Source organism: Equus caballus, chromosome 1, assembly GCF_041296265.1.
Source record: "Equus caballus isolate H_3958 breed thoroughbred chromosome 1, TB-T2T, whole genome shotgun sequence".
NCBI lineage: Eukaryota > Metazoa > Chordata > Mammalia > Perissodactyla > Equidae > Equus > Equus caballus.
This window is the reverse complement of record NC_091684.1, coordinates 17621731-17642777: the sequence shown is the minus strand read 5'-3', so window position 1 is coordinate 17642777 and position 21047 is coordinate 17621731. Positions and strand designations below refer to the sequence as shown.

Below are 21047 nucleotides of genomic sequence, written 5' to 3'. Positions count from 1 at the left end.
ATATGTAGTACTTTCATCTTTATTCAGTTCAATATACTTTTTAATTTTCCTTGAGACATTCTCTGGCTTATGTAGAGCTGTTTTGTTTAATTTTCAAATATTTGGAGATTTACCAGAGATTTTTCTGTTATTTGTTTCTAGTTAAATTCCATTATTTTCAAAGAACGTGCCTTGTTTGATTCCAATTCTTATAAATTCGTTAAGGCTTGTTTTTTGGACAAAATGTGTATTGTGGTGAGTATTACATTTGCAGGTGAAAGAATGTTCATTCTGCTGTTAGAGTGTTGTAGAATGTCAAGTAGGTCAAGTTGGTTGTTGGTATTGTTCGGATCTTCGGTATCTTACTGATACTCTGTCTACTTGTTCTGTTGATTACTGAGAGATGAGTATTGAAGTCTCCAGATGTAATTATAGATTTATCTGTCTCCTTTTGCTTCTATCAGTTTTGCTTCTTGTATTTTGAAGCTTTTTAGTAGGTGCATATACAATTAGAATTGTTATATCTTTTTGGTGGACTGACTCATTCTTCATAATATAATTTTCTCCCTCTTTTTTTTTGTTAATTGTTTTTGCTTTGAAGTCTACTTTGATATTAATAGCCATTCTAGCTTTTTTTTTTGATTATTGTTTGCATGATGTATCTTTTTTGACTTGGAAAGAATAGGTTGCGTGTGTTTATATATATATATATTTAATCCAGTCTAATAATCTCTGTCTTTTTATTAGTCTGTTGAAACTATTTATGTGTGATATATTTGGATATTTTTTAGCATTCCATTTTAATTTTCTATTGGCTCTTTGGATATATGTCTTTATATTATTTTTTAATGGTTATGCCAGTGTGCTAGTAATTGCAATATGCATAGCTAACTATTTGTAGTCTATTTAGAGTTAATAATATATTACTTTGGTAAAATTAAGGAGTTGGGAACCATATAGGTCTATTTAGCCTTCTCTACTGACGTTTGCTATAATTGTCATGTGTATCGCATCTACATGCATGGCAAACCCCATCAGATAAAGTTATAAATTTTGCTTTCAGCAGTCATACATATTTTAAAGAACCTAAGAGGGGAAAATAGTCTTTTATATTTTCTCAGCTATCTGCTCTTTCTTTTGCCCTTTGTTCATCTCTCAAGATATAAATTGGTTCCTAGGGTTATTTCCCTTTAGTCTGAATCACTTTCTTTTGCATTTCTTTTTGAGCATTACTACTGCTGATATATTTTCATAGTTTCCTTTGGTCTGAGAATATTTTGCCTTCTTTACTGAAGGATATTTTTCCAAGTATAGAATTTTGGGTTGACAATTCTTTTCTTTCAGCATTTTAAAGATGTTGTTTGACTTTCTTCTGGCCTCCATGGTTTCTGATGGGAAATCTGCTGTCATTTGAATTGTTTTCCTCCTATATATAATGTCATTTTTCTCTAGCTGCTTTCAAGATTTTTCTGCATCTTTTGTTTTCAGCAGTTCCGATTATGATGTATCTGGATGTAGCTTTTTTGAATTTACCCTCGTTAGGGTTTGCTGAGCTCCTGCAGTTTCTTTCACCAAATATGGGATTATTTTTTAACCATTATTTTTTCAAATATGTTTTTCTGCACCAATCTTTTTCTCATCTCCTTCTGGGATTTCAGTGACATTAATGTTGGGCTTTTGGTTTAGCACCACAGGTCCTTGAGGGTCTGTTCTTTTTTTGTTTTCCTTTCTTCAGATCGTATAATTTCTATTGAACTATCATCAACTTCACTGACAATTGTGTCTGTCATCTCCTTTCTACTTTTGAACCCATCCAGTCATTTTTTAATTTAAGATGTGTTTTTCAGTCCTAACATTTTTGTTTTGTTCCTTTTTTATGCTTTGTGTTTTTCTGTTCAGAACATCTCTCTTTTCATTTCATCTAAGTGTCTTTACCTCATGGAATCTAGTTATAACAGTTAACATCTTTATCTCATGATTACAATTTCTGAATCTTCTCAGGACCGACATCCATTGATTATCTTTTCTGTTGAGCATTGTTTACATTTTTCTAGTTCTTTGTATGTTGAGTGATTTTGGGTTTATTCTGGACATTGTGAAGGTTCCATTGTGTAGGTTCTGGGTTCTGTTATCCTTTGGAGAATGTTGATTTATTTATCTATCTATCTATTTTTATTTAGTAGGCAACTAAGCAGTTAGGTTCAAGTAGCGAATTCTCTATCTTGCTTTCTGAGGGCAGTGGTTCTAATCTCAGTTCCATTTTCAAAGCCTTTGGATCTAAAGGCACACATGCCACTCAGGGATTAGTCTGAGACGTCTGGGGTGTTGTAAATTTTAACTCAGTTCTCAAAGCGGTTAACCTGCTTTTGGGTTGGTCCCATACATGAGCAGCTCACATCGAGCTTGAGTCTTGTGTGGGTTCATACATAGAATTAGGGTATTTCCATCTTCAGTTCTCTCTTCTTTGGGATTCCCGCCATACTCTTTGGCTTGCAGGGGTACCTTTTGCCAGTTATTCTTGCTGGAAAGACAGAGTTCATCTGTATATGCATGTACTGCTACCATTCTCTCAAGGTTTACCATGCTTCCCATCTCTGTGGCCACTATTTTAGTAAAGTCCTAAAGTTTTTCTTTCTTGGATTGTTGCAGTGGCCCTTTCATTGATCTTTTTGCTTCTATTTTTTGCCTTGCTAATTTATCCTTTATTGCCACCAGAGTTTGCATTATAGGACACAGATTTGGTCATATTTCTCCATTGCCTAAGAGCTGGAGTATTTCAGGCAGTGATCTCAAGGTTTCTGATGAGAAATCTTGTCATTCAACTTATTGTTCTCCTCTAGGTAATGTGCTATTTCCTCTGGCTTTCTGTCTATTTTTTTCTCTTTTGTTTTCAGAATTTGATTGTAATGTGTCTGGGTGTAGAATTCTTTGAGTTTATCTCGTGTGTTATTTGCTCAGCTTCTTGCTGTGTTAGTGTATATCTTTTAAAATTTGCAAAGTTTTCTCTTATCGTTTCTTCAACTCCACAATCCTTATTCTCTCCTTCTGTGACTCCAGTGAGACAAATGCTAGACCTTTTGTTCTTGACTTTTAGGTCACTAAGGCTCTGTTCATTTCCCTCAGTCTGTTTTCTCTCTCTTCATATTGGATGATTTTTATTTCTCTATCTCTATGTTCACTGATTCTTTCCTCTCTCATCTCCATTCTATTGGGCCCATCTTGTGAGTTTCTATTAAAAATTTCATTTATTATATTTGCAGTTTCATTCTTCTTTATTTCTTCTCCTTCTTTGCTGAAACTTTTGTTTTTATATTTGTTTCAGAAGTGTCTGCAGCTGCTGGTTGGGCCATTTGATAGCTGCGTTAAGATTCTTGACGGATAATTCCAGCATCTTTGTCATGGTGCTTATCGGTTCTCAAATGAATTGAGATTTTCTTGTTTCTTGGTACGGCAAGTAATTTTGGCTTGTATATTGGATATTTTGAGTGTTGTGTATGAGATTCTGTTTCCTATTTAAATATTCTGTTATAGGAGGCAGTCAACTGACTTGTTTAGGTTCAGCATACATGACTTTCACTTTTTTTAATAATAGATTTATTGAGTTAGAGTTTACATACTGTAATATTCGCCTGTTTAAAGTGTACGATTCAGTGGTCTTTAGTAGATTTAGAGAGTGGTGCAACCATCAGCACTACCTAATTTTAGAACTTTTCATCACCCCACAAAGAAACCCTGTACCCATTAGCAGGCACTCCCCATTTCCCTTACCCACCAACTCTGCTAATCTAGGGAACCACTAATTTATTTTCTCTATGAATTTCCTGTTATGGATATTTCATATATATAGAATCATACACTGTCTGGTCTTTTGTCGCTGACTTCTTTCACTTAGTATGTTTTCAAGTTTCATTCATGTTGTAGCATGTATCAGTACTTGATTCCTTTTTATTGCCAAGTAATATTCCACATTTTGTTAATTCAGTCATCAGTTGTTGGACATTTGAGTTGTTTTCACCTTTTGACTATTATGAATAATGTTGCTATGGATTTTTGTGTACAAGTTTTTTTGTGGACGTAGGCTTTCATTTCTCATGGGTATATACCTAGGAGCGAGCTGGCTCACTGCTGTGCTGAGATTTGAAGACCAGGTTAGCTTCCAAAGCCTTGGCTGTACTATTCTGCTCTTTCCTGCTTGTCTGATACCTGGAGACCATTTGGAAACCCAGGTGGTGTTCCATACCATAGTTCAGTTCTACAAGTTTTTGCTGTTGGCCCTGATCAGTTTCACATGTGGGCTGCTGGAGAGCGTGCCCAGGACTTCATATACAGATTTAAAGGATCCTGTTTTCACCTTCCTCATCTTTGTAATCTCTTTCCATTCTCTAGTTGGGAGGATGAGGGGTGCTGACTCTGCTGTCATTTGCTTAGTGCCCGGCAGAGATGGTCCACCCCACAGTCTCTGTGGCTGCTGCACCCCCAGTGATGAAGGACAGAGGTGCTGCCTCTTTGCTGACATTTGCTTAGTGCAAGATGGGAATGATGGAAGGGACTCACCCCCTCAAATTCCCCCAGTAGGGAGGGGGAGCTACTTATTATTTTTATAGGTAAAATATGAGCATTTAAAAAATAAAAGCATTGTGTAAATTAGAAACTTTCAAGTTGATTCTCTGTGTCTCTTAAAAAAATATTAAATTTAAGAGCATTTTCCATGTTATGATGTATTAAGTTTAATGCCAGGCTTCATTTATATTGACAGTATAATTATGCTAATAGTGAAATTTTTTCTAGAAAATAGAATTTATTATTCTGTTTCATCTAAGAGTAATAGTAATAACATTAAAACTAAATTATGAGTTAACTTAAATTTTGAAACTTATGAGTTTAGAGGAGAAGTGGTTTAATGTGGTGGAAAAAGCTTTTACATATATTACCTTTTTATTGTTGATGAAAATCATGTGAGGATACTGTTATTCTCATTTTCAGTGGGAATAGAGAATGAAAGACGTGAAGCAATTATTCATGCAGTCTGATAGCCACTAGGTGACAGATGAGTTGCCAAATCACGGCTGTTTGGCTCTTTTTCCATATCAAGGCATCTTTTACTCTTCAATAAGAAGTTTCTCTGTAGTTATAAACTCGTAATATTGGGGATTTCCAAATAGCAGAGGTTACTGAAGATAATGAGTTTTGGTAGCAAACTGAGAGGGATTTGCCATCTCTTTCGGCCAGCCTGCCGTGAACTTTACATGGATGTGCTGCTTTACTGACACTTGATAAGCTTCATCTCATTACAGTAAAAAAAATCTTATGAAATGAATACTATTGTTACAACGATTTTACACACAAGGAAACTGAGGCTTAGAGAGGTTGAGTAACATACTCATTAAGTGGGCAAGCTGATTCTTGTAGCTTTTCTAAAGTTCTGCCTGTTTCTTTCAGTTTCTCAGTCATGTCTTTTTCGTTCTTCACTGAAAAGAGAATGTTGTTCTCCAGAGTTCTTACTTGTTCTTTACAAAATTAACATGAGTGGGTGCATTTTACAGTACACAAAGTCAGCAAACGAAAAGTCTAAGCTTATCAAACAATTCTCTATGATGTAGCAATATTTTATTTATTTCCAAGCTTGTTGATTATTTGAATGTGTATTATAACCAGAGTTTTTAAAGTCAGGTTCCTGGATGGGCTGTGAGTGGTTGGTGAATCCTCAGATTTGTATACAAATATTATTTATATGAATTTTTCTAGGCAGGGGGTATAACTTTTACGAGATTCTCAAAAGTGATCTCAGATCTCAAAATCCTAGGAATCACTGTGTTATATGAGACAAACTCAAATAATGGTCACTGTGTATGTACGATTAAAAAAATATTTTTTTCAACACATGCAGTGATCTCAAAAATAGTTTCTTAATTTATTTTTCAAAAAAGCTTAGGAAGGGGGCCTGCCCCGTGGCATAGTGGTTAAGTTTGGTGCACTCCACTTTGGTGGCCTGGGCTCATGGATTTGGATCCTTGGCATGGACCTCCTCCACTCATCAGCCATGCTGTGGTGGTAACTCACATATCAAATGGAGGAAGATTGGCATGGATGTTAGCTGAGGGCTAATCTTCCTCAAGAAACAAAAGAGGAAGATTGGCAACAGAAGTTAGCTCAGGGTAAATCTTCCTTAGCAAAAAAAAACAAAAACAAAAACAAAAATCTTAGAGGGGCCGGCCTCGTGGCCAAGTGGTTAAGTTCACGCACTCTGCTGCAGGCGGCCCAGTGTTTCGTCAGTTCGAATCCTGGGCGCGGACATGGCACCGCTCATCGAGCCACGCTGAGGTGGCGTTCCACGTGCCACAACTAGAAGGACCCACAACGAAGAATATGCAACTATGTACTGGGGGGCTTTGGGGAGAAAAAGGAAAAAAAAAAAACCTTAGAAAGATTATATCATGAGGATAAAAATGTTTCTCTATTATCGATTGCTCAAATAATCTGAATATCTCTATATTATATGTAGATACATACAGACACAATGTATATTCGTATATATTTCTATCCATATATACACCCGACGAATTTTGATAGATATGTATCAGAGTGATGTGAGTGCTCCATCATCCTCTCTCTATGGCATGCATCATCACTTTATATGCTCTACATTTATTTGTTCTTTGTAGATTGTCTTCCTTCTTTCTAGAACTATGTTGTCCATTATGGCAGTCACTAGCCACATGTGGCTATTAAAATTAGTTAAAATTAAAATTTAAAAGTTCACTTCTGTCTGGCACTAGCCACATTTCAAGTGCTCAATAGCCACATGTGCCTAGTGGCTACCATATTTGACAGTAAATATACAGAACATTTCTATCATTGCAGGAAGTTTCGTTGGACAGCATTGTTCTAGAATGTAAGGTCTAGGGTGGCAGAGACTTTTTTTTACTTTGTTCTTTTCACTTTTTATTTTAATAGTTTTATTGAGATATAATTTGCATACCATAAATTTCACCAGTTTAAAGTATGCAGTACAATGGTTTTTAAAATATGGTTACAGAGTTGTGCAGCCATAACCATAATTTTAGAACATTTCATCATTCCGTAAAATATCCCTTGTACCCAAGAGTAGTCACTCTCCATTCTCTTCCCTGCTCCCCAGCAATAGGTAACTACTAATCTACTTTCTAGATTATTCCCCATGCTAAGGCATTCAGTAAGTATTTTTGAATCAGTGAATGACTGTATGTATTTTTTCTGTAGTCCACTTAGGAGAAAGTCAAATTATATAAATATATTTATATCTGTGACTTTAAAAAGTAATTTCTGGGGTATCTTACATAGTCAGTATAAAATCAAACTAATCTTTTACTTTAGATATATGAAAATTAGTTTTTGTAGTGATTTTTCTGGGGTATTTAATCATCCTGAGTTATCAAAGCACACTATATTTCCCAAAAATGTGTAGTATAGGAACTGTAGTAGGCAAAATTTTAAGTTGGCCCTAAGGACCTTTGCCCACTGGTGTTACTCTGGTGATTATGTTATGTTATATGGCAAAAGGGAGATTATCTGAGTAGGCTTAATCTAATCACATGGGCTCTTTAAAAATAGAGTTTTCTCAGGTTGCTAGTAGAAGAGGAAGCCAAAGATTGGAGGGACGGGAGGATTTGACATACCATTGCTAGTTTTAAGTTGGGGGGGGGCATGTGGAGAGGAATGGAGAGTGACCCCTAGTCACTCTGGGAGCTGACAACAACTCCTGGCCAACAACTCTCAAGGAAATGGGGATGTCAGTCCTCCAAGCTTGAGGAGCTGAATTCTGTCAACAAGCTGAATGACTTTGGAAGTGGATTCTTTTCAAAAGCCTCCAGAGAAGAGTGTAGCTCAGCTAACTCATCCACTTGAGTCTACAGGGACTCCTGACCCATAGAACTGTGAAATAATAAATGGATGTTGTTTGAAGTTTCTAAGTTTGTGGTAATTTGTTAACATAGCAATTAAAAAAAAATTCAGGAACATGTTTAACAAAAAAATCATTGAAAGAAGTTATTCTGGTTGAGTTTCAATTAATCATATTATTCAGTTAACCAGAAAATTAAATTAAATTAAATTAATTCCTTAAAGAATGGTGGTTAATTGAGTTTTATTATTTTTAACAACAATGATAATGCAGGACTATTTATAAGTTTAGTTTCTTATGAAGCTTTGTGTACCTCTCTTTTCTTTCTTTGGTCTGTCACAAATGATAGAAATTAACACTCTGCATGGTTGGCTTAAGTTTACTAATTACTATTTGGATCCTTGAAAGGAATACGTGCTTGCATTTTAGTTTTCTGATCTATTTGGCCTTATTTGACCCACAGTATACTATTCCATATTCTGAAGCAGTACTTGAGCCAAAAAGTGAATAGGAAACATACGGTATGGACAGCTTAAGGTTTTGAAATGCTTAGTAGATGTGATGTCAGTTTATCCAGAAGGGGAAGAGATTGTCCTTATCATTAGATAGTAGGTGAATCTGAAAAGAATGATAACCATATGGAAGAGACTGTATAACTAAAAAATGTTTGGGTTGTATAATTATCTCAGTGACTTAAGGCAATGTTGAGGAAACAAATACATTAATAAGCTGAAATTCTCATATTTGGGAATATCGTTGTTAGAATTTCAGACTTCATTATCAGTTGAGAAATAGGCCTAGAAGTCAGATAGATAATGGCTAAAATATTAGCTTTATCAGTATTGATATGGAGAAATAACTTTCATGTGTGGCCGTAATGGGCTATCTAATACTTCACTTCAAAATTACATTTACCTGCAGGCAGAGTTAGGCAACTGCTGGTCCATATTTCCGGGCAGGGCCCTTATTGCATGGAAGAAGGTAGGCAGAATGCATCCCGTCTGCCTAGAATTAGCTGAGCCTTGCGTGCCTGGTTTTTTCTCCTTAACTTACCAATCAGAAGCCCCTCTTTCTCCACTGGGGAAGAAGGAGGGAGTGAGATGTGAGGAGAGAGGCCAGGAGCGTCACTCTAATTAAAATTCCTCCCCATGGAAACATGAGGAGTGGACAATATATTCTCTCTCGCCATCAGTAAAAAAAGAAATGAGTACAACCGAATCAAATCTCTTCAAAATGAAATATCTTGCCTGGTAACTTAATTTCTTCCTTCTGTCTCTGCAGCTTCCTTGCTTGGAGTGGAAGTCAGTTGACATTAGCTATATTTAACATGGCCAGAAATCTTGAAGTAAATGCCTAGTTATAATATTTGGACCACAGATGCTGAAATATTTGAATGAAAGTCTTCTGAGTATGCAGAATAGCTGTTGTCAATTCCAATATAATTTATCCACAGATAAGTATTGACAGACAATAGCTGAAAAGTTAAAATACTGAAAGCTTTTCTGTGTTAGTCTTAGTAATGTTCATCCTGAAGGCACTGTTCTGTCCTGGCAACAATTTGAAGCCTGGTTGAAGATAAGATTGGGAAAGATTTGAATGGGAATACAGTTATTTTGAAGGATCATAGACAAAGGCTCTCTTTATTTGCTGGAGGAGAAACGATGACGGACTTACCAGTGGCATTCTACCAGAAGTCAATTGTTTTCTACTCCAAATCATGGGGAAAGTGTGGGATAAATAGCGCCTTCCTTTGATATCAGACTCAAGAGCAGACTAATGAGCACATACTGTTTGTTATCACTGGGGCCGATCTGTAGAGAGATTGTAGTTAGTGTGGGCTGATGGCCAGTTCAACTAGGATAGCCAGCTTGGTGAGTGTACTTTATGGGAGAAAAATATTGACTAATAAAGTCAGTTCCTCTGTCGCTAGGGTATGATTTTTACAAATCAGTGATCTCCAAAGTGGGATGGTATCCAAGATGACTTACTGGAGTGTAGGAAGAAAATATTAGGACTTCTGTTAGTAGTATTTTTTTTAATTTTGATTTTTAAATTTATACTTTATAGTGCACAAAATTTTAGTTTAAATAGTACGTGTTTATTTACATGTAAATATGTATATAAATTTGAGTTATATAATAAAAATTTTTACTGATAAAAGAGCATGATAATTAAGGTTTGGAGACTAATACTCTAGTAGATGAGGTCACAAAGACTTTTATTAGGGCTCAGGTGGACAGAGAATGCAGACTTGGGAGTGAGGGATGCAGGGTGCACTGTGAAGGAAACAAGAAGAAATGCAAGCTCAACACAGTGTAATACAAAAATGTGTCAATGTGCAGAGAGGAAAAAAATTAATAACAATGAATATTATGTAGAGGTCCTCTTCATTAATTTTTTTAAAAAAGAAATCAATAAACTGTTAAATAATAGTTTAATTAAACACACTGTTTTTAAAAAAGATTTCCACATGAGGGTGGTTTACAAAGATGACCCTGCATAAAGACTATCCTTGAGTGGATCCGACTATTCCATGTAGAGTAGTTATGCTGGCACTGAAACCATCTTCGTTGATAAACAGGATTTATTGTTTCAGAGACTTTGGAATATTAAAACTATTGAATTTTCTTATTTTTATAATGTCTCAATCAAGTTTCATATTCATAGCTGGGATAGAGAAGAGCAATTCAATTGGTCTTATTTTAGTTCTGTTTAATGTCTGTGCTGGATTTCTTGCATTTAGTAGTGGCCACTCCTGTGTTATGAACAGCCCAGTGTGCTTGTTTGCTCAGGGACTCTGGGTTGGGCAGTTTCAGCCAGATGAGACATTTGAAGGCATATGGGCACGTGGCAGGCATCTAGATAGGAACTGGCAAACTTTTTCTGTAAAGGGCCAGATAGTAGATATTTTAGTCTTTGCAGGCCAGATGGTCTCTGTTGTCACTACTCAACTCTGTTCTTGTAGCATGTTAGCAATCTTAGACGTACGTAAACAAGTGGATGTAGCTGTGTTCCAATAAAACGTCATTTACACAAACTGGCAACATGCCATTAGTTTATAGAGTCCTGATCTAGATTAACATGTCAATATGGTTCTCAATTTAAGAACAGGAATGCCACAAAATTTAAAAATTAAGTTAATGTTTGAAACTTAGAAGGCATTGTTGAAACAACATTAGAAATAGTAGTTATGTAAGAAGCCTGTTTTACCTTTCAACTAGCTGAACTGTATGCTTCCTAGTTTCTGGAGATCTCTACCGAGTTGGGATGTAAGGGTATTAGGAGTAAGAAGTGAAGAAATAGATTGAAAACTAGGTATTTATGAAGTGTAAGACTTCTCAATTTTAGAAGAAGAACCATTTCAGATTGTGAAGATGCCCGAAGGGTGTAATGGGAGTGTTTTGCTCAAGTGGCATGGAGATGAAGGTTCTTGAAGTTGAAGAAGAGATCAGGAAACTACAAAGGGAAAACTACTCTTTCCTTATTGTGGAAGTGGCAGGGGCTTTTCCTCTTTACTCCTGTCTCTTGGTGGTAAAGAAGGATTTTCAATCCCTTTTATGTTGGTTGGTGTCAGACTCCCCACGTTTCCAGTGGAGAGGAAATGGCACAGAGGAAACCTCTTTGCAGTAGGTGGAGGCCAAGGTAGGCTTTTGGTAGGGGCTTTAGTGCTAGAGATGGGGATGAAAGTAGAGAAGGAATTCAGGGGCTATGGTGAGTAGAGTTTTCTTTTAAGTCTATGTAATTGTGCCCCTGAAGTCAAAGAGGATGGCACAAAGTGGGGGGTTTCCATGTACCCATATTGTGTAGCCTAGCAGGAAAAGCATAATAGTTCCTTCACATCACCTCCTTTAGGTGGGAGATAAGGGCTATAGTCGTTGCTCCTAGAGTATATGTTTCTTTGGAGGAGGGAAGATAGCTTTTTTTTTTTTTTTTAAGATTTAAAAAAAAATTTTTTTTCCTTTTTCTCCCCAAACCTCCCCGGTAGATAGTTGTGTAGTTCCAGTTGTGGGTCCTTCTAGTTGTGGCATGTGAGATGCTGCCTCAGCATGGCCTGACAAGCAGTGCCATGTCCACACCCAGGATTCGAATTGGTGAAACCCTGGCCTGCAGAAGCTGAGTGCGAGAACTTAACCACTCTGCCATGGGGCCGGCCTCAGGGAAGATACATTTTAAACTAAGGGACAGGAGTTGGGATAGGACAGAACTGGATCAGTTGGAGGAGTAGGGTTGTAGAGAAACAGAGGGATTTGGGGAAGAGAAACCCCCAGTGGCAGTAGAGAGAAGAGGTGGTTTCCTCATCTGCAATTTGGGAGGTTTATTCTCAGCTAGGAAGATGGATTATATTGTAGCTATTTGCAAAGCAGGGATGCTTCTTCGTAAATTGAATATCCAGTTTTATTTCCTTTTAAAAAGGGCTATATATTTCTTGATTTTGTATTAAGGTGCTTTTTGAATATGCTATGTTTCTATTCTTGCTTTATGGAAGAAATTGAAATAGAAGTGGCTGTATAGGGTTATGGAAAAAATTAGGGTTTTCTTTAAAATTAAGGCTCTAAACTGTTATCACATAGGCTTGATTTATGTGTGATAGTTTGTATCAAGTTCAGCCCTGACTTTGGAGGTTTTTACACTTTAAAGTGTACCAATATTCTGATTTTGTTACAATTATGGATTAGAAACTAGGGAGAAGGATTTCTTAATGGACCCTACTAATCTAAGCCTGGCTTAGATTCCTCAGTAGGATAGGATAAAAGGAAACTGTTATACAGGATTTCCACTTTTATTACTTTGCTTTTTGAGAGAATGGAAATAGTATATGATTTTGAGATTGTGGTAAAATTTCTAAAACTTTATTGGTATTCTCTATTTGTTGAGACATTATTTTCCTAGTTTCCATTAGCTCTTTGTCCGTGGCTTCCTTTAACTCTTCAGCATATTTAAAACAGTTGATTTAAAGTCTTTGTCTAGCAAGTCCAATGTCTGTGTTTCCATAGGGACAGTTTCTGTTAATTTCTCCTGTGAATGGGCAGTACTTTCTTGTTTCTTTGCATGCTTTGTAATTTTTTTTGGAGACTGGTCATTTAACTATTATAATGTGATAACTCTAGAACTCAGATCCTTCCCGCTCTTCAGGGTTCATTTTTGTTGCTTCTGTGGGTTGTAGTTGTGTGTTTGTGACTTTTCTGAATTATTTTTGTGATGATTGTATTCTTTGTCTCTAAAGTCTCTGTTCCTTTAGCTTCTGGTCAGCTAGTGTTTTGACATAGGTTTCCTTGAATGCCTGGAGCCGAGTGAAAATGAAGGACTCTCCCAGTCGTGGCAGATTGGCTCTATTAGGGCACCACTTGAGTGCTTGGTCAGGCTGTGTATGACTCTGCCTTAGCCTTCACTTCCTTCTTGCTCAGAGTCTAAAAACTAGCCAGAAGTGAAAGTGTAGAGTCTTCTCAAGTCTTTTCTGAGCACGTGGTCTGCCCTGGCTTCCCATGCTCCCATGTTCCCATGTATACATGTGGCTCCCCAAATTCCACTGTATAGGCCCACACACTCGATAGCTTTTCACTACCCTAATTTTTCAGAGTCTCTCTCCCCAGTTTTCAAGGAATGCCTTCTATATAGCAGCTTTTTTGTCCTGAAAGTGTTTCATGTTAGGCATGGGATGATTTTCATACTGAATGAGCAAATGATTTTGTGAATTAAATGCAAAAATATTAGGTAAATTTAAGTTGCTCAAGGTATTAGTGCAATTAAATTTATGGGTTCCCTCCTTGAACCAATCTGGATAACTGTTAAATGCATCTTCTCTATTCTTATAGCCACTCTCATGTGAATTACCCTGTATGGTCTCATCTCTAGACATTCCCCATTGATCCCCTGAGTGACTTGCCATTCCCCAAACTTATCAGGCTATTTCATGAGCCTCTAAGTCTTCAGACATCTCTCTCCCAGGAATACTGTTATATGTTATTCTTTTTATATACTGCTAGATTAAATTCGATAATATTTTGTTTAGGACTTTTGTATGAGGTATAGTTGTAATTTTCATTTCTTCTTATGTTGGTTTTTTCAAGTTCTGCTTTTTAAAGAATTTTTCCTTTTCATCTAAAATGTCAAATTCATTGATTGGAAGTTTCTTAATGTCTTATTCTTTTTATAGTGTTAGTAATGATGTCCCTCTTTTCTCCCTGCCCCAGTACATAGTTGTATTTTTTTTTTTTTTGAGGAAGATTAGCCCTGAGCTAACTACTGCCAGTCCTCCTCTTTTTCACTGAGAAAGCCTGGCCCTGAGCTAACATCCATGCCCATCTTCCCCTGCTTTACATGTGGGATGCCTACCACAGCATGGCATGCCAACCGGTGCCGTGTCCGCACCCAGGATCTGAACCCGTCAACCCCGGGCCGCCGAGAAGCGGAAAGTGCGAACTTCACTGCTGCGCCACCAGGCCGGCCCCGATTGTATATATGTTTTTTAGTTGTGGGTCCTTCTAGTTGTGGCATGTGGGACGCTACCTCAGCCTGGCCTGATGAGTGGTGCCCTGTCTGTGCCCAGGATCCGAACTGGTAAAACTCTGGGTTCCTGCAGCGGAGCATGCGAACTTAACCACTTGGCCATGGGGCTGGCCCCCTTCTTTTCCTTTTTGATAATGATAATTAATATATATTTTTTCTTGATCAGTTCTGTTAGGGGGTTACTAATTTTATCATTCTTCATAAAACCAACTTTTAGTTGTGTTAATTTTCTTTATTGTGTGACTGTTTTCTATTTCAGAGATTTCTGTTCTTTGTTATTCTCTTATACTTTCTTTTGGTTTAATTCACTGTTGTTTTTCTAGTTTCTTAAGCTGTAACGTTGGATAATTGATTTTCAGCTTTCTACTAGACACATTTAGAGCTATAAATTTCTCTCTGAACAATGGTTTAGCTATTATGTATATTATGTATACATAATGTTATGGTATATTATGGTTTTAGTATTATTTGATTAAAAATATTTTCTAATTGTTCTTGTGACTTAGAAGCCTGTTGCTTAATTTCCAAACATTTGGTAATTTTAATTTATGTTTTTTGTGTGGTCACTGTATATGATAGGGCTTCCACTAATTGCATGGCTTTTGGATGCATGATTACTGTAGCCAGTTGTCATTGATTGCGTGAATTGATTTAATTCAGTTCTGGTGTTACTTGTTGCTATGGCTTAAGAACAAGTAGCCGTTTAAAGTGGGTGGAAATTTTCTCGCTGTCAACCCTGGCTTCTAAAAGCCTTTTGAGGCTGAAAGGATTAAAAAAATCTGGGGGTTCAAGGTTCTCAAGTGCATCTACCCAGATGGCACCGTCCTGGGTATCAGGGTTTCACCTCCTTTTAGGGGCACCATCTTTAGCACTGAGGTCTTGTCAGGGCTAAACTTTTTCTGTAGTTCTGCTCCTCTCACAGTCTGGTCCTGGGCCCATTTATCATCCTGATCTACCCTCTGGCTTTAGGAGTAGAGAGTCTCTTTAAATGTTACAGAGTCTCCTGGCTCTTGCGCTATATCTAAAATTGGCGGTTGGTGAACCGAGTCTTATAGGATGTTGGGGAAAGCTCTTCATGGGGAGGTGTCTCACTAGAGGCACTCTGCTGCAGTTTTCTTCCTTCAGCATATCACAGGCTTTTAACAGCAAGCAACTAATTCCACACTCTCTATAATAAGTATTATAATATAATACTTCTCAAATGCTAGAGATATTGCATATGCCTATTGCATTAGTGCATCACCTTCCACTGGTATCCCAGCTCAGTTCACCTCGAGTGAAAGTCTTAGTCATCGTGCTGCTGTAGCATGCTATGGGTTATGACCACTCTGTCTACTGCCCTTAGCGTGGCTCTTGTTGCCATCTGGCCAGTGAGTGGTCCAACCCCAGAATCCCATCCTGAAGTTCTGCTTCCTGATGCTAACTGTTAGTTTGGTCACCCTCTCTTCTACCACCCTGAAGCAGATCCTGAGACAAGAATTGAGCACATGTAGTGTATTGGGGAGGTACAGGGACACTGACAGAAGTGATAGAGAGAAGAGAAGGAGCCAATAGGAGGTATGTTATCAAGTCAGCCACCACAATGGGTGAATGGAGATTAATCACACAGAGAAGTGCTGGGGAAGAAAATGTGCTTCATTATTATCCCAGCAAAGAGGTAAGGAAGCTTGGGGTATTTACATGTTTTAAACCAAATCATTCATTCGCTAAGGGCTGCCCCTGGGTGGATGTTGATTCACAGGCACTTTCAGCCCATCGTACGTGCAGGAACAGTGGGTTCCAGCAACCAGAGGAGAGCCATTCAACAAAGATGCACTTGCTGGCCTGAGGAAATCAGGCTGGAGTGTATGGAAGCGGTAAGGGGGTCTGAGAGCATATGGGTCTAGCACCGAGGCTGTTGGCTACTACGTAAGACATGTCTATTTTCAGCTATGCAAGATAATACCAAATTATTTGCTAAAGTTGTTGTACTGATTTATTCCTATAAGAATTCTTTTTCTCCACATCCTTGCCAATATTTGGTATTGTCAGTCTTTTTAATTTTAGCCATTCTGTTAGGTGCATATTGGGTATATTATTCTGATTTTATTTTGCATATCCTTGATTATTATTGATTGGTTTGCATCCAATCAGGAAAGAGAATCACATAGTAATTTTAATAGGAAAAGTTTAACGTCGGAATTATTGACCGTAACAGGGATTGAAGTAATGAGAAATTGCCTAGTAAGAAGTAAAGAGAATGCAGGAGAATATAGCAATAGTAGCTATAAGGAGCAGCCACTACTATCCTTATGGCTGAGACAGAGCACTTAAGTAAAGAGCGCCTGCCTCCTGGCCTGAGATCCAGACCTTGTTGGGAGGCCGTGCCTGTGGCTTACTGAAAGGCAGAAAAGGTGCTGTAATGCCGCAAAGCGGAACTTGCTTGACATCTGCCCTTGGAACTTGCTGTGATTACCTCATAGGATGCTGGGGAAAGGGATTCGTGGGACAGCGTCTCACTGGAGGCACTCTGCTGCAAAATTCCCTGAGGGGAAGTGCTGGAGGAAGCTGTTGGTGGCTGGGTGCTGCTGGCCATCATGTACTGTAGGAGCCTAGTGCTGGAGAAGCCGACAAGCTGCAGGAGCTTGTTGAGTGAGTACTTTGGAACTCGGAGGCAAAACTCTTTTCTCCTGCAGTTGCTCCAGTGCACTCTACCGACAAAGACAAAGCGAGCCAGCTTAGCATGATGCCATGTGGCAAAGAAAAAAATATTTAAAGGGCCCAGATCCATTTTCACAGAGTAGGCAAACAGTGGGAATTTTGAGGTGGGAGGCCATGGATAACTGGGCATAGTCTACCCTTTGTTATTCAGCTTCTGTATGCTTCCTTCTGAACACGTGTGAACTCCCCAACCAGCAAACAACACTGTATTTCTACCTAAGAAGATACACTTCTTCCAAGTGAGGAAGTCTCACCCTTTGTCCAAAATGAGGAAACACACAGTTCCAAGAGTCATTGTATCTGTCATTGGTTATATTAATTATTCTTTATATTCAGTCACAGTCATACCGGATATTCCATTATCTAAAGTCCGAATTGTAAAGTTAGCTTACAACAACTTGTATATATAATAAAAATGTGAAGGACAGAGAAGATGTACATATAACAACAAGTAGAAATTATGCAAAGCTATTATGATCCCTGTTGTTACAGTTTGTTACAAGACCATAATTGGTATTCGTGGTTTCGTTTTTCTACTCCCTGTTCTGTATTTCCCCTGCCCTCAGCTAGAATCTCAGCTCATTGGAGTCAAATTCTTAATTTTGATTATGGTAGTCTTCAGTATTAGAATTTCCCATTATTTTTTTCAAATACGCTCTGTTACTTTTTACAGTTTTAAATTGACTGCCAAAATTTTAAATCTTGTCTTTTTGAACTTAGGAAATTATATTCCTTTTATAGGACACATCTGATAATCTCCATAATTGGAGCATCTTCAGGTTTCCCCATTGTCTGTTGGCTCTTATTTTGTTGTCGTGTATCTTCAGATGCCTAATTATCTTGATCATGCTAGACATTTTATTTGAGAAATTATTGGTAGAAATAACTTGAGGCCTGGGATAATGTTATCTTTCTTTAGAGGTTATTTTTGTATCATCTGTCAGGAGCTTTGGCATACCAGTATTTCTAGTATCACCTTGGCCGGTTGTAAGTCCTAGGGTTTTCTGCCACTCAGACTACTCGTAGCTAGACTGCAGTCCACGTAAGGGCTGGTTTACTTCTGGTACATCCTGACGGTAATAGCAAGTCACTGGGTCCCAAATCAAAGCCTCGTGTTGTTTATTTGAGCCTCTGCCTTTTGTGGGCCATTGCCTCCAACTTTTGTCGCCCACCCCTGAGGCTGCCAAAAGCATTCTCAGCCTTTTTGCTTTTGGCCTGTCTTCTAAATAGACAAATTTCTCCGGAGCAAAAGTAGCTCTGAATGCCTGGCTCCTCTTAAAGAATTTGCAACTTCTGGATCTCGGTTTGGTAGATCTTACCATTTTATTACTTATAAGGCTTTTAAGATTTTAAAATTATTCTTTAGCTTTTTGAGTTGTCTTCAGTGGAGGTTTGTCTGAATTACTTCATCCGGTGTGATTGGAAATGAAAAATCAGGACAAGTTGTTTAACTTGTTATTTTAACTGTGCTTCAGTTTTCTAATCTGTAATGTGGGGTTAAGAATTACTTACTATCTCATAGGTTTTTTGAGATTTTTAAATGAGATAACACATTATGCGCTTACAGTAGTGCCTGACACATAGAAAACGCTCAGTTTATTAAATTACGTTAATTTGAGAACATTGGAATTTGTCTGTTGCTCTTTAGAAACTTTTCCAAGCATGAATTAGCCCCTTTATTTCCCAAAGTAATTTGTAGGGATTATGAAAGACTTACAAATAACTTTCATGCTGACTGCCCTTTCTGTCAACACTGATTTAGGTAATTGAAACTTTTTTCCTTAATGTTTTGAAGACTCTAAAGTATAAGGAAGATTTAATTTTGTTGAAAACTAGATAATGACCCTGATATCTGTGTGTATATGTATGTATATATACCTGTATATGTATGTGTGTATATATACACAAGTGTATGGATATGTGAATATATAAAGACTGATAAGCCCTGATCTGTGTGTGTGTATGTATATATAAATATATAAAGGCTAGATGGGAAGATATTTTAATTATTTAAATATTTTAATTATTTAAAATATGATCTCTTGTTGATAAAATAATTGGGCTAAAGGAGAACAAAATGAAGTAGCATTGGGTTCTTGTTTTAAATATTTTTAAATTCTGAAAATCTGAAGTTTTTCCTAAATATCTTTTTTTGTGTGTGAGGAAGATTGGCCCTGAGCTAACATCTGTTGCCGATCTTCCTCTTTTTGCTTGAGGAAGATTGTTGCTGAGCTAACATCTGTGCCAGTCTTCTTCTGTTTTATATGGGATGTCACCACAGTGTGACTTGAGCCGTGCTAGGTCCATGCCCAGGATCTGAACCTGTGAACCCTGGGCTGCTGAAGTGGAGCACGCAAACTTAACCACTACGCCACTGAGCCAGCCCCTCTTTTTCTTTGTTATGTTTAAAATAGAAGATAATTATAAAACCTTTGATTTACCCTATCTTTAAAATTGATTGAGTTCTTGGACTAGGAATAAAGTAGACAGAGAAAATGATAATAAAAACAGGTAGCTGAACTCAGTAGTGTCTGGTAACAGCTGCCTTAGCAATTCTGGTGCGTGAAAAACAAATACAGTTAACAGTGTAACTCCCCAAAGTGCTATGTACCTATACTCTTGCGCTGTTCCATAGATCTGCATCTTTCAAAGTGCATTCGATCTTCCTTCTTTTGCCTTCATGTAATTTTTGTGCAGAGGAAATGTAACTTAATCTGTTTTAAGCATCAACAGTGAACCCATCAGTGCAATGTTCAGTCTTTCAGTGTGTTTTTCCACTATGTGAAATGAAACCGTTATAATATTTCAAGATTTAAAGATCCCAAAGAAGGTTCTTTTGAGATGTATAGAGAGAGATGGCAATTTGAAAGTTTTCCTAAGTTGCAAATAAATTCTCCCTTGTGGAAATTGCTACATCCTATTCCTTTCGTTTAATATCTTAAATTTTCTTATGCTACTATATGTCTTAAAGTTTCTTTAAGGTAATTATTTTCATGATTCTGTTTTCTAGGTTAACAGAACCTTCTGGATATTTAACTGATGGTCCAATTAACTATAAGTATAAAACTAAATGTACATGGCTAATTGAAGGCTAGTAAGTATACAATTTGGGTTAAATTATTTTATTCTGAAATGATAAAGAAGGTGTTATATCAGTGTTAAAGCACTAAAATATAACAACTTCGTAGTTATATAGATTATTCAATTGCTTATTATTGGAAAACATTATTCACGATATGTTTTTATTTGCAGCTTATAGATATCAGCTTTAATATAAATTACAGCAGCCGTTCACTGTGGTAATAGTTTAATTTTTAGATATATTTTATTTTTGAGTTATGTTACTATGGCATTAAATCAAGTAGGCATTTTTGGCTTGTTTTGAACATCTTGTTATGGAATTTGAAGACTCCGTAGAATGTATAAAAATATTTCATGCTGAATTATGCCATTGGTTCGTACTATTCAGCATTTTAGTTCTAAGGGTGTTAAAAAAAAGAACATTTTGTAGAAGAGAGTTAATTATTGGTTTAGAGGTATTTTTCGATAATTGGGGCTTAAGACTGAATTTGTCTATTTAAACATATTATGAATGGATCATAAATGAATTGATATGAATTTGTTTGAGCCATTTTATGATTTTTAAAGAGTGTATTTGGAAAGGATTTTTTTTTTTTTGGTTATTTTAAAAGCTTTTTAGTACTTAAAAGTTATTAATTCCCTGTGCACTTATGGTCTCATTTTGTTCATTTCTTAATAGTATATCATATTGAGAGATTTCAGTTAAAATTTGAAGACCTTATTAGTGTCTCTAGTTAAGGATTCTATAGAAATAAGAATAGTTGCTCCATCAGTGTTGAATTTTAAAGATCAATTTTACTCAAGTACCATTTGCTTATAATAAAATGCACCCATATTTAACATTATGGGTTCAGTTAACTGTTAATTAACATTAACAGTTCAATAAGGTTTCAATAATGTA

The 21047-nt window shown here is 36.9% G+C and overlaps 1 protein-coding gene across 4 annotated transcripts in view; it reads left to right on the top strand.

Moving 5' to 3' along the window:
• ATRNL1 (attractin like 1) overlaps window positions 1-21047 on the top strand; it is a 740103-nt gene that overhangs the window by 10727 nt on the left and 708329 nt on the right. For all 4 annotated transcript variants that reach the window (XM_070260546.1, XM_005602549.4, XM_070260536.1 and 1 more), the window contains exon 2: window positions 20076-20159. In XM_070260546.1, the coding sequence (XP_070116647.1) occupies window positions 20076-20159 (84 nt within the window). The remainder of the gene's footprint in view (window positions 1-20075; window positions 20160-21047) is intronic.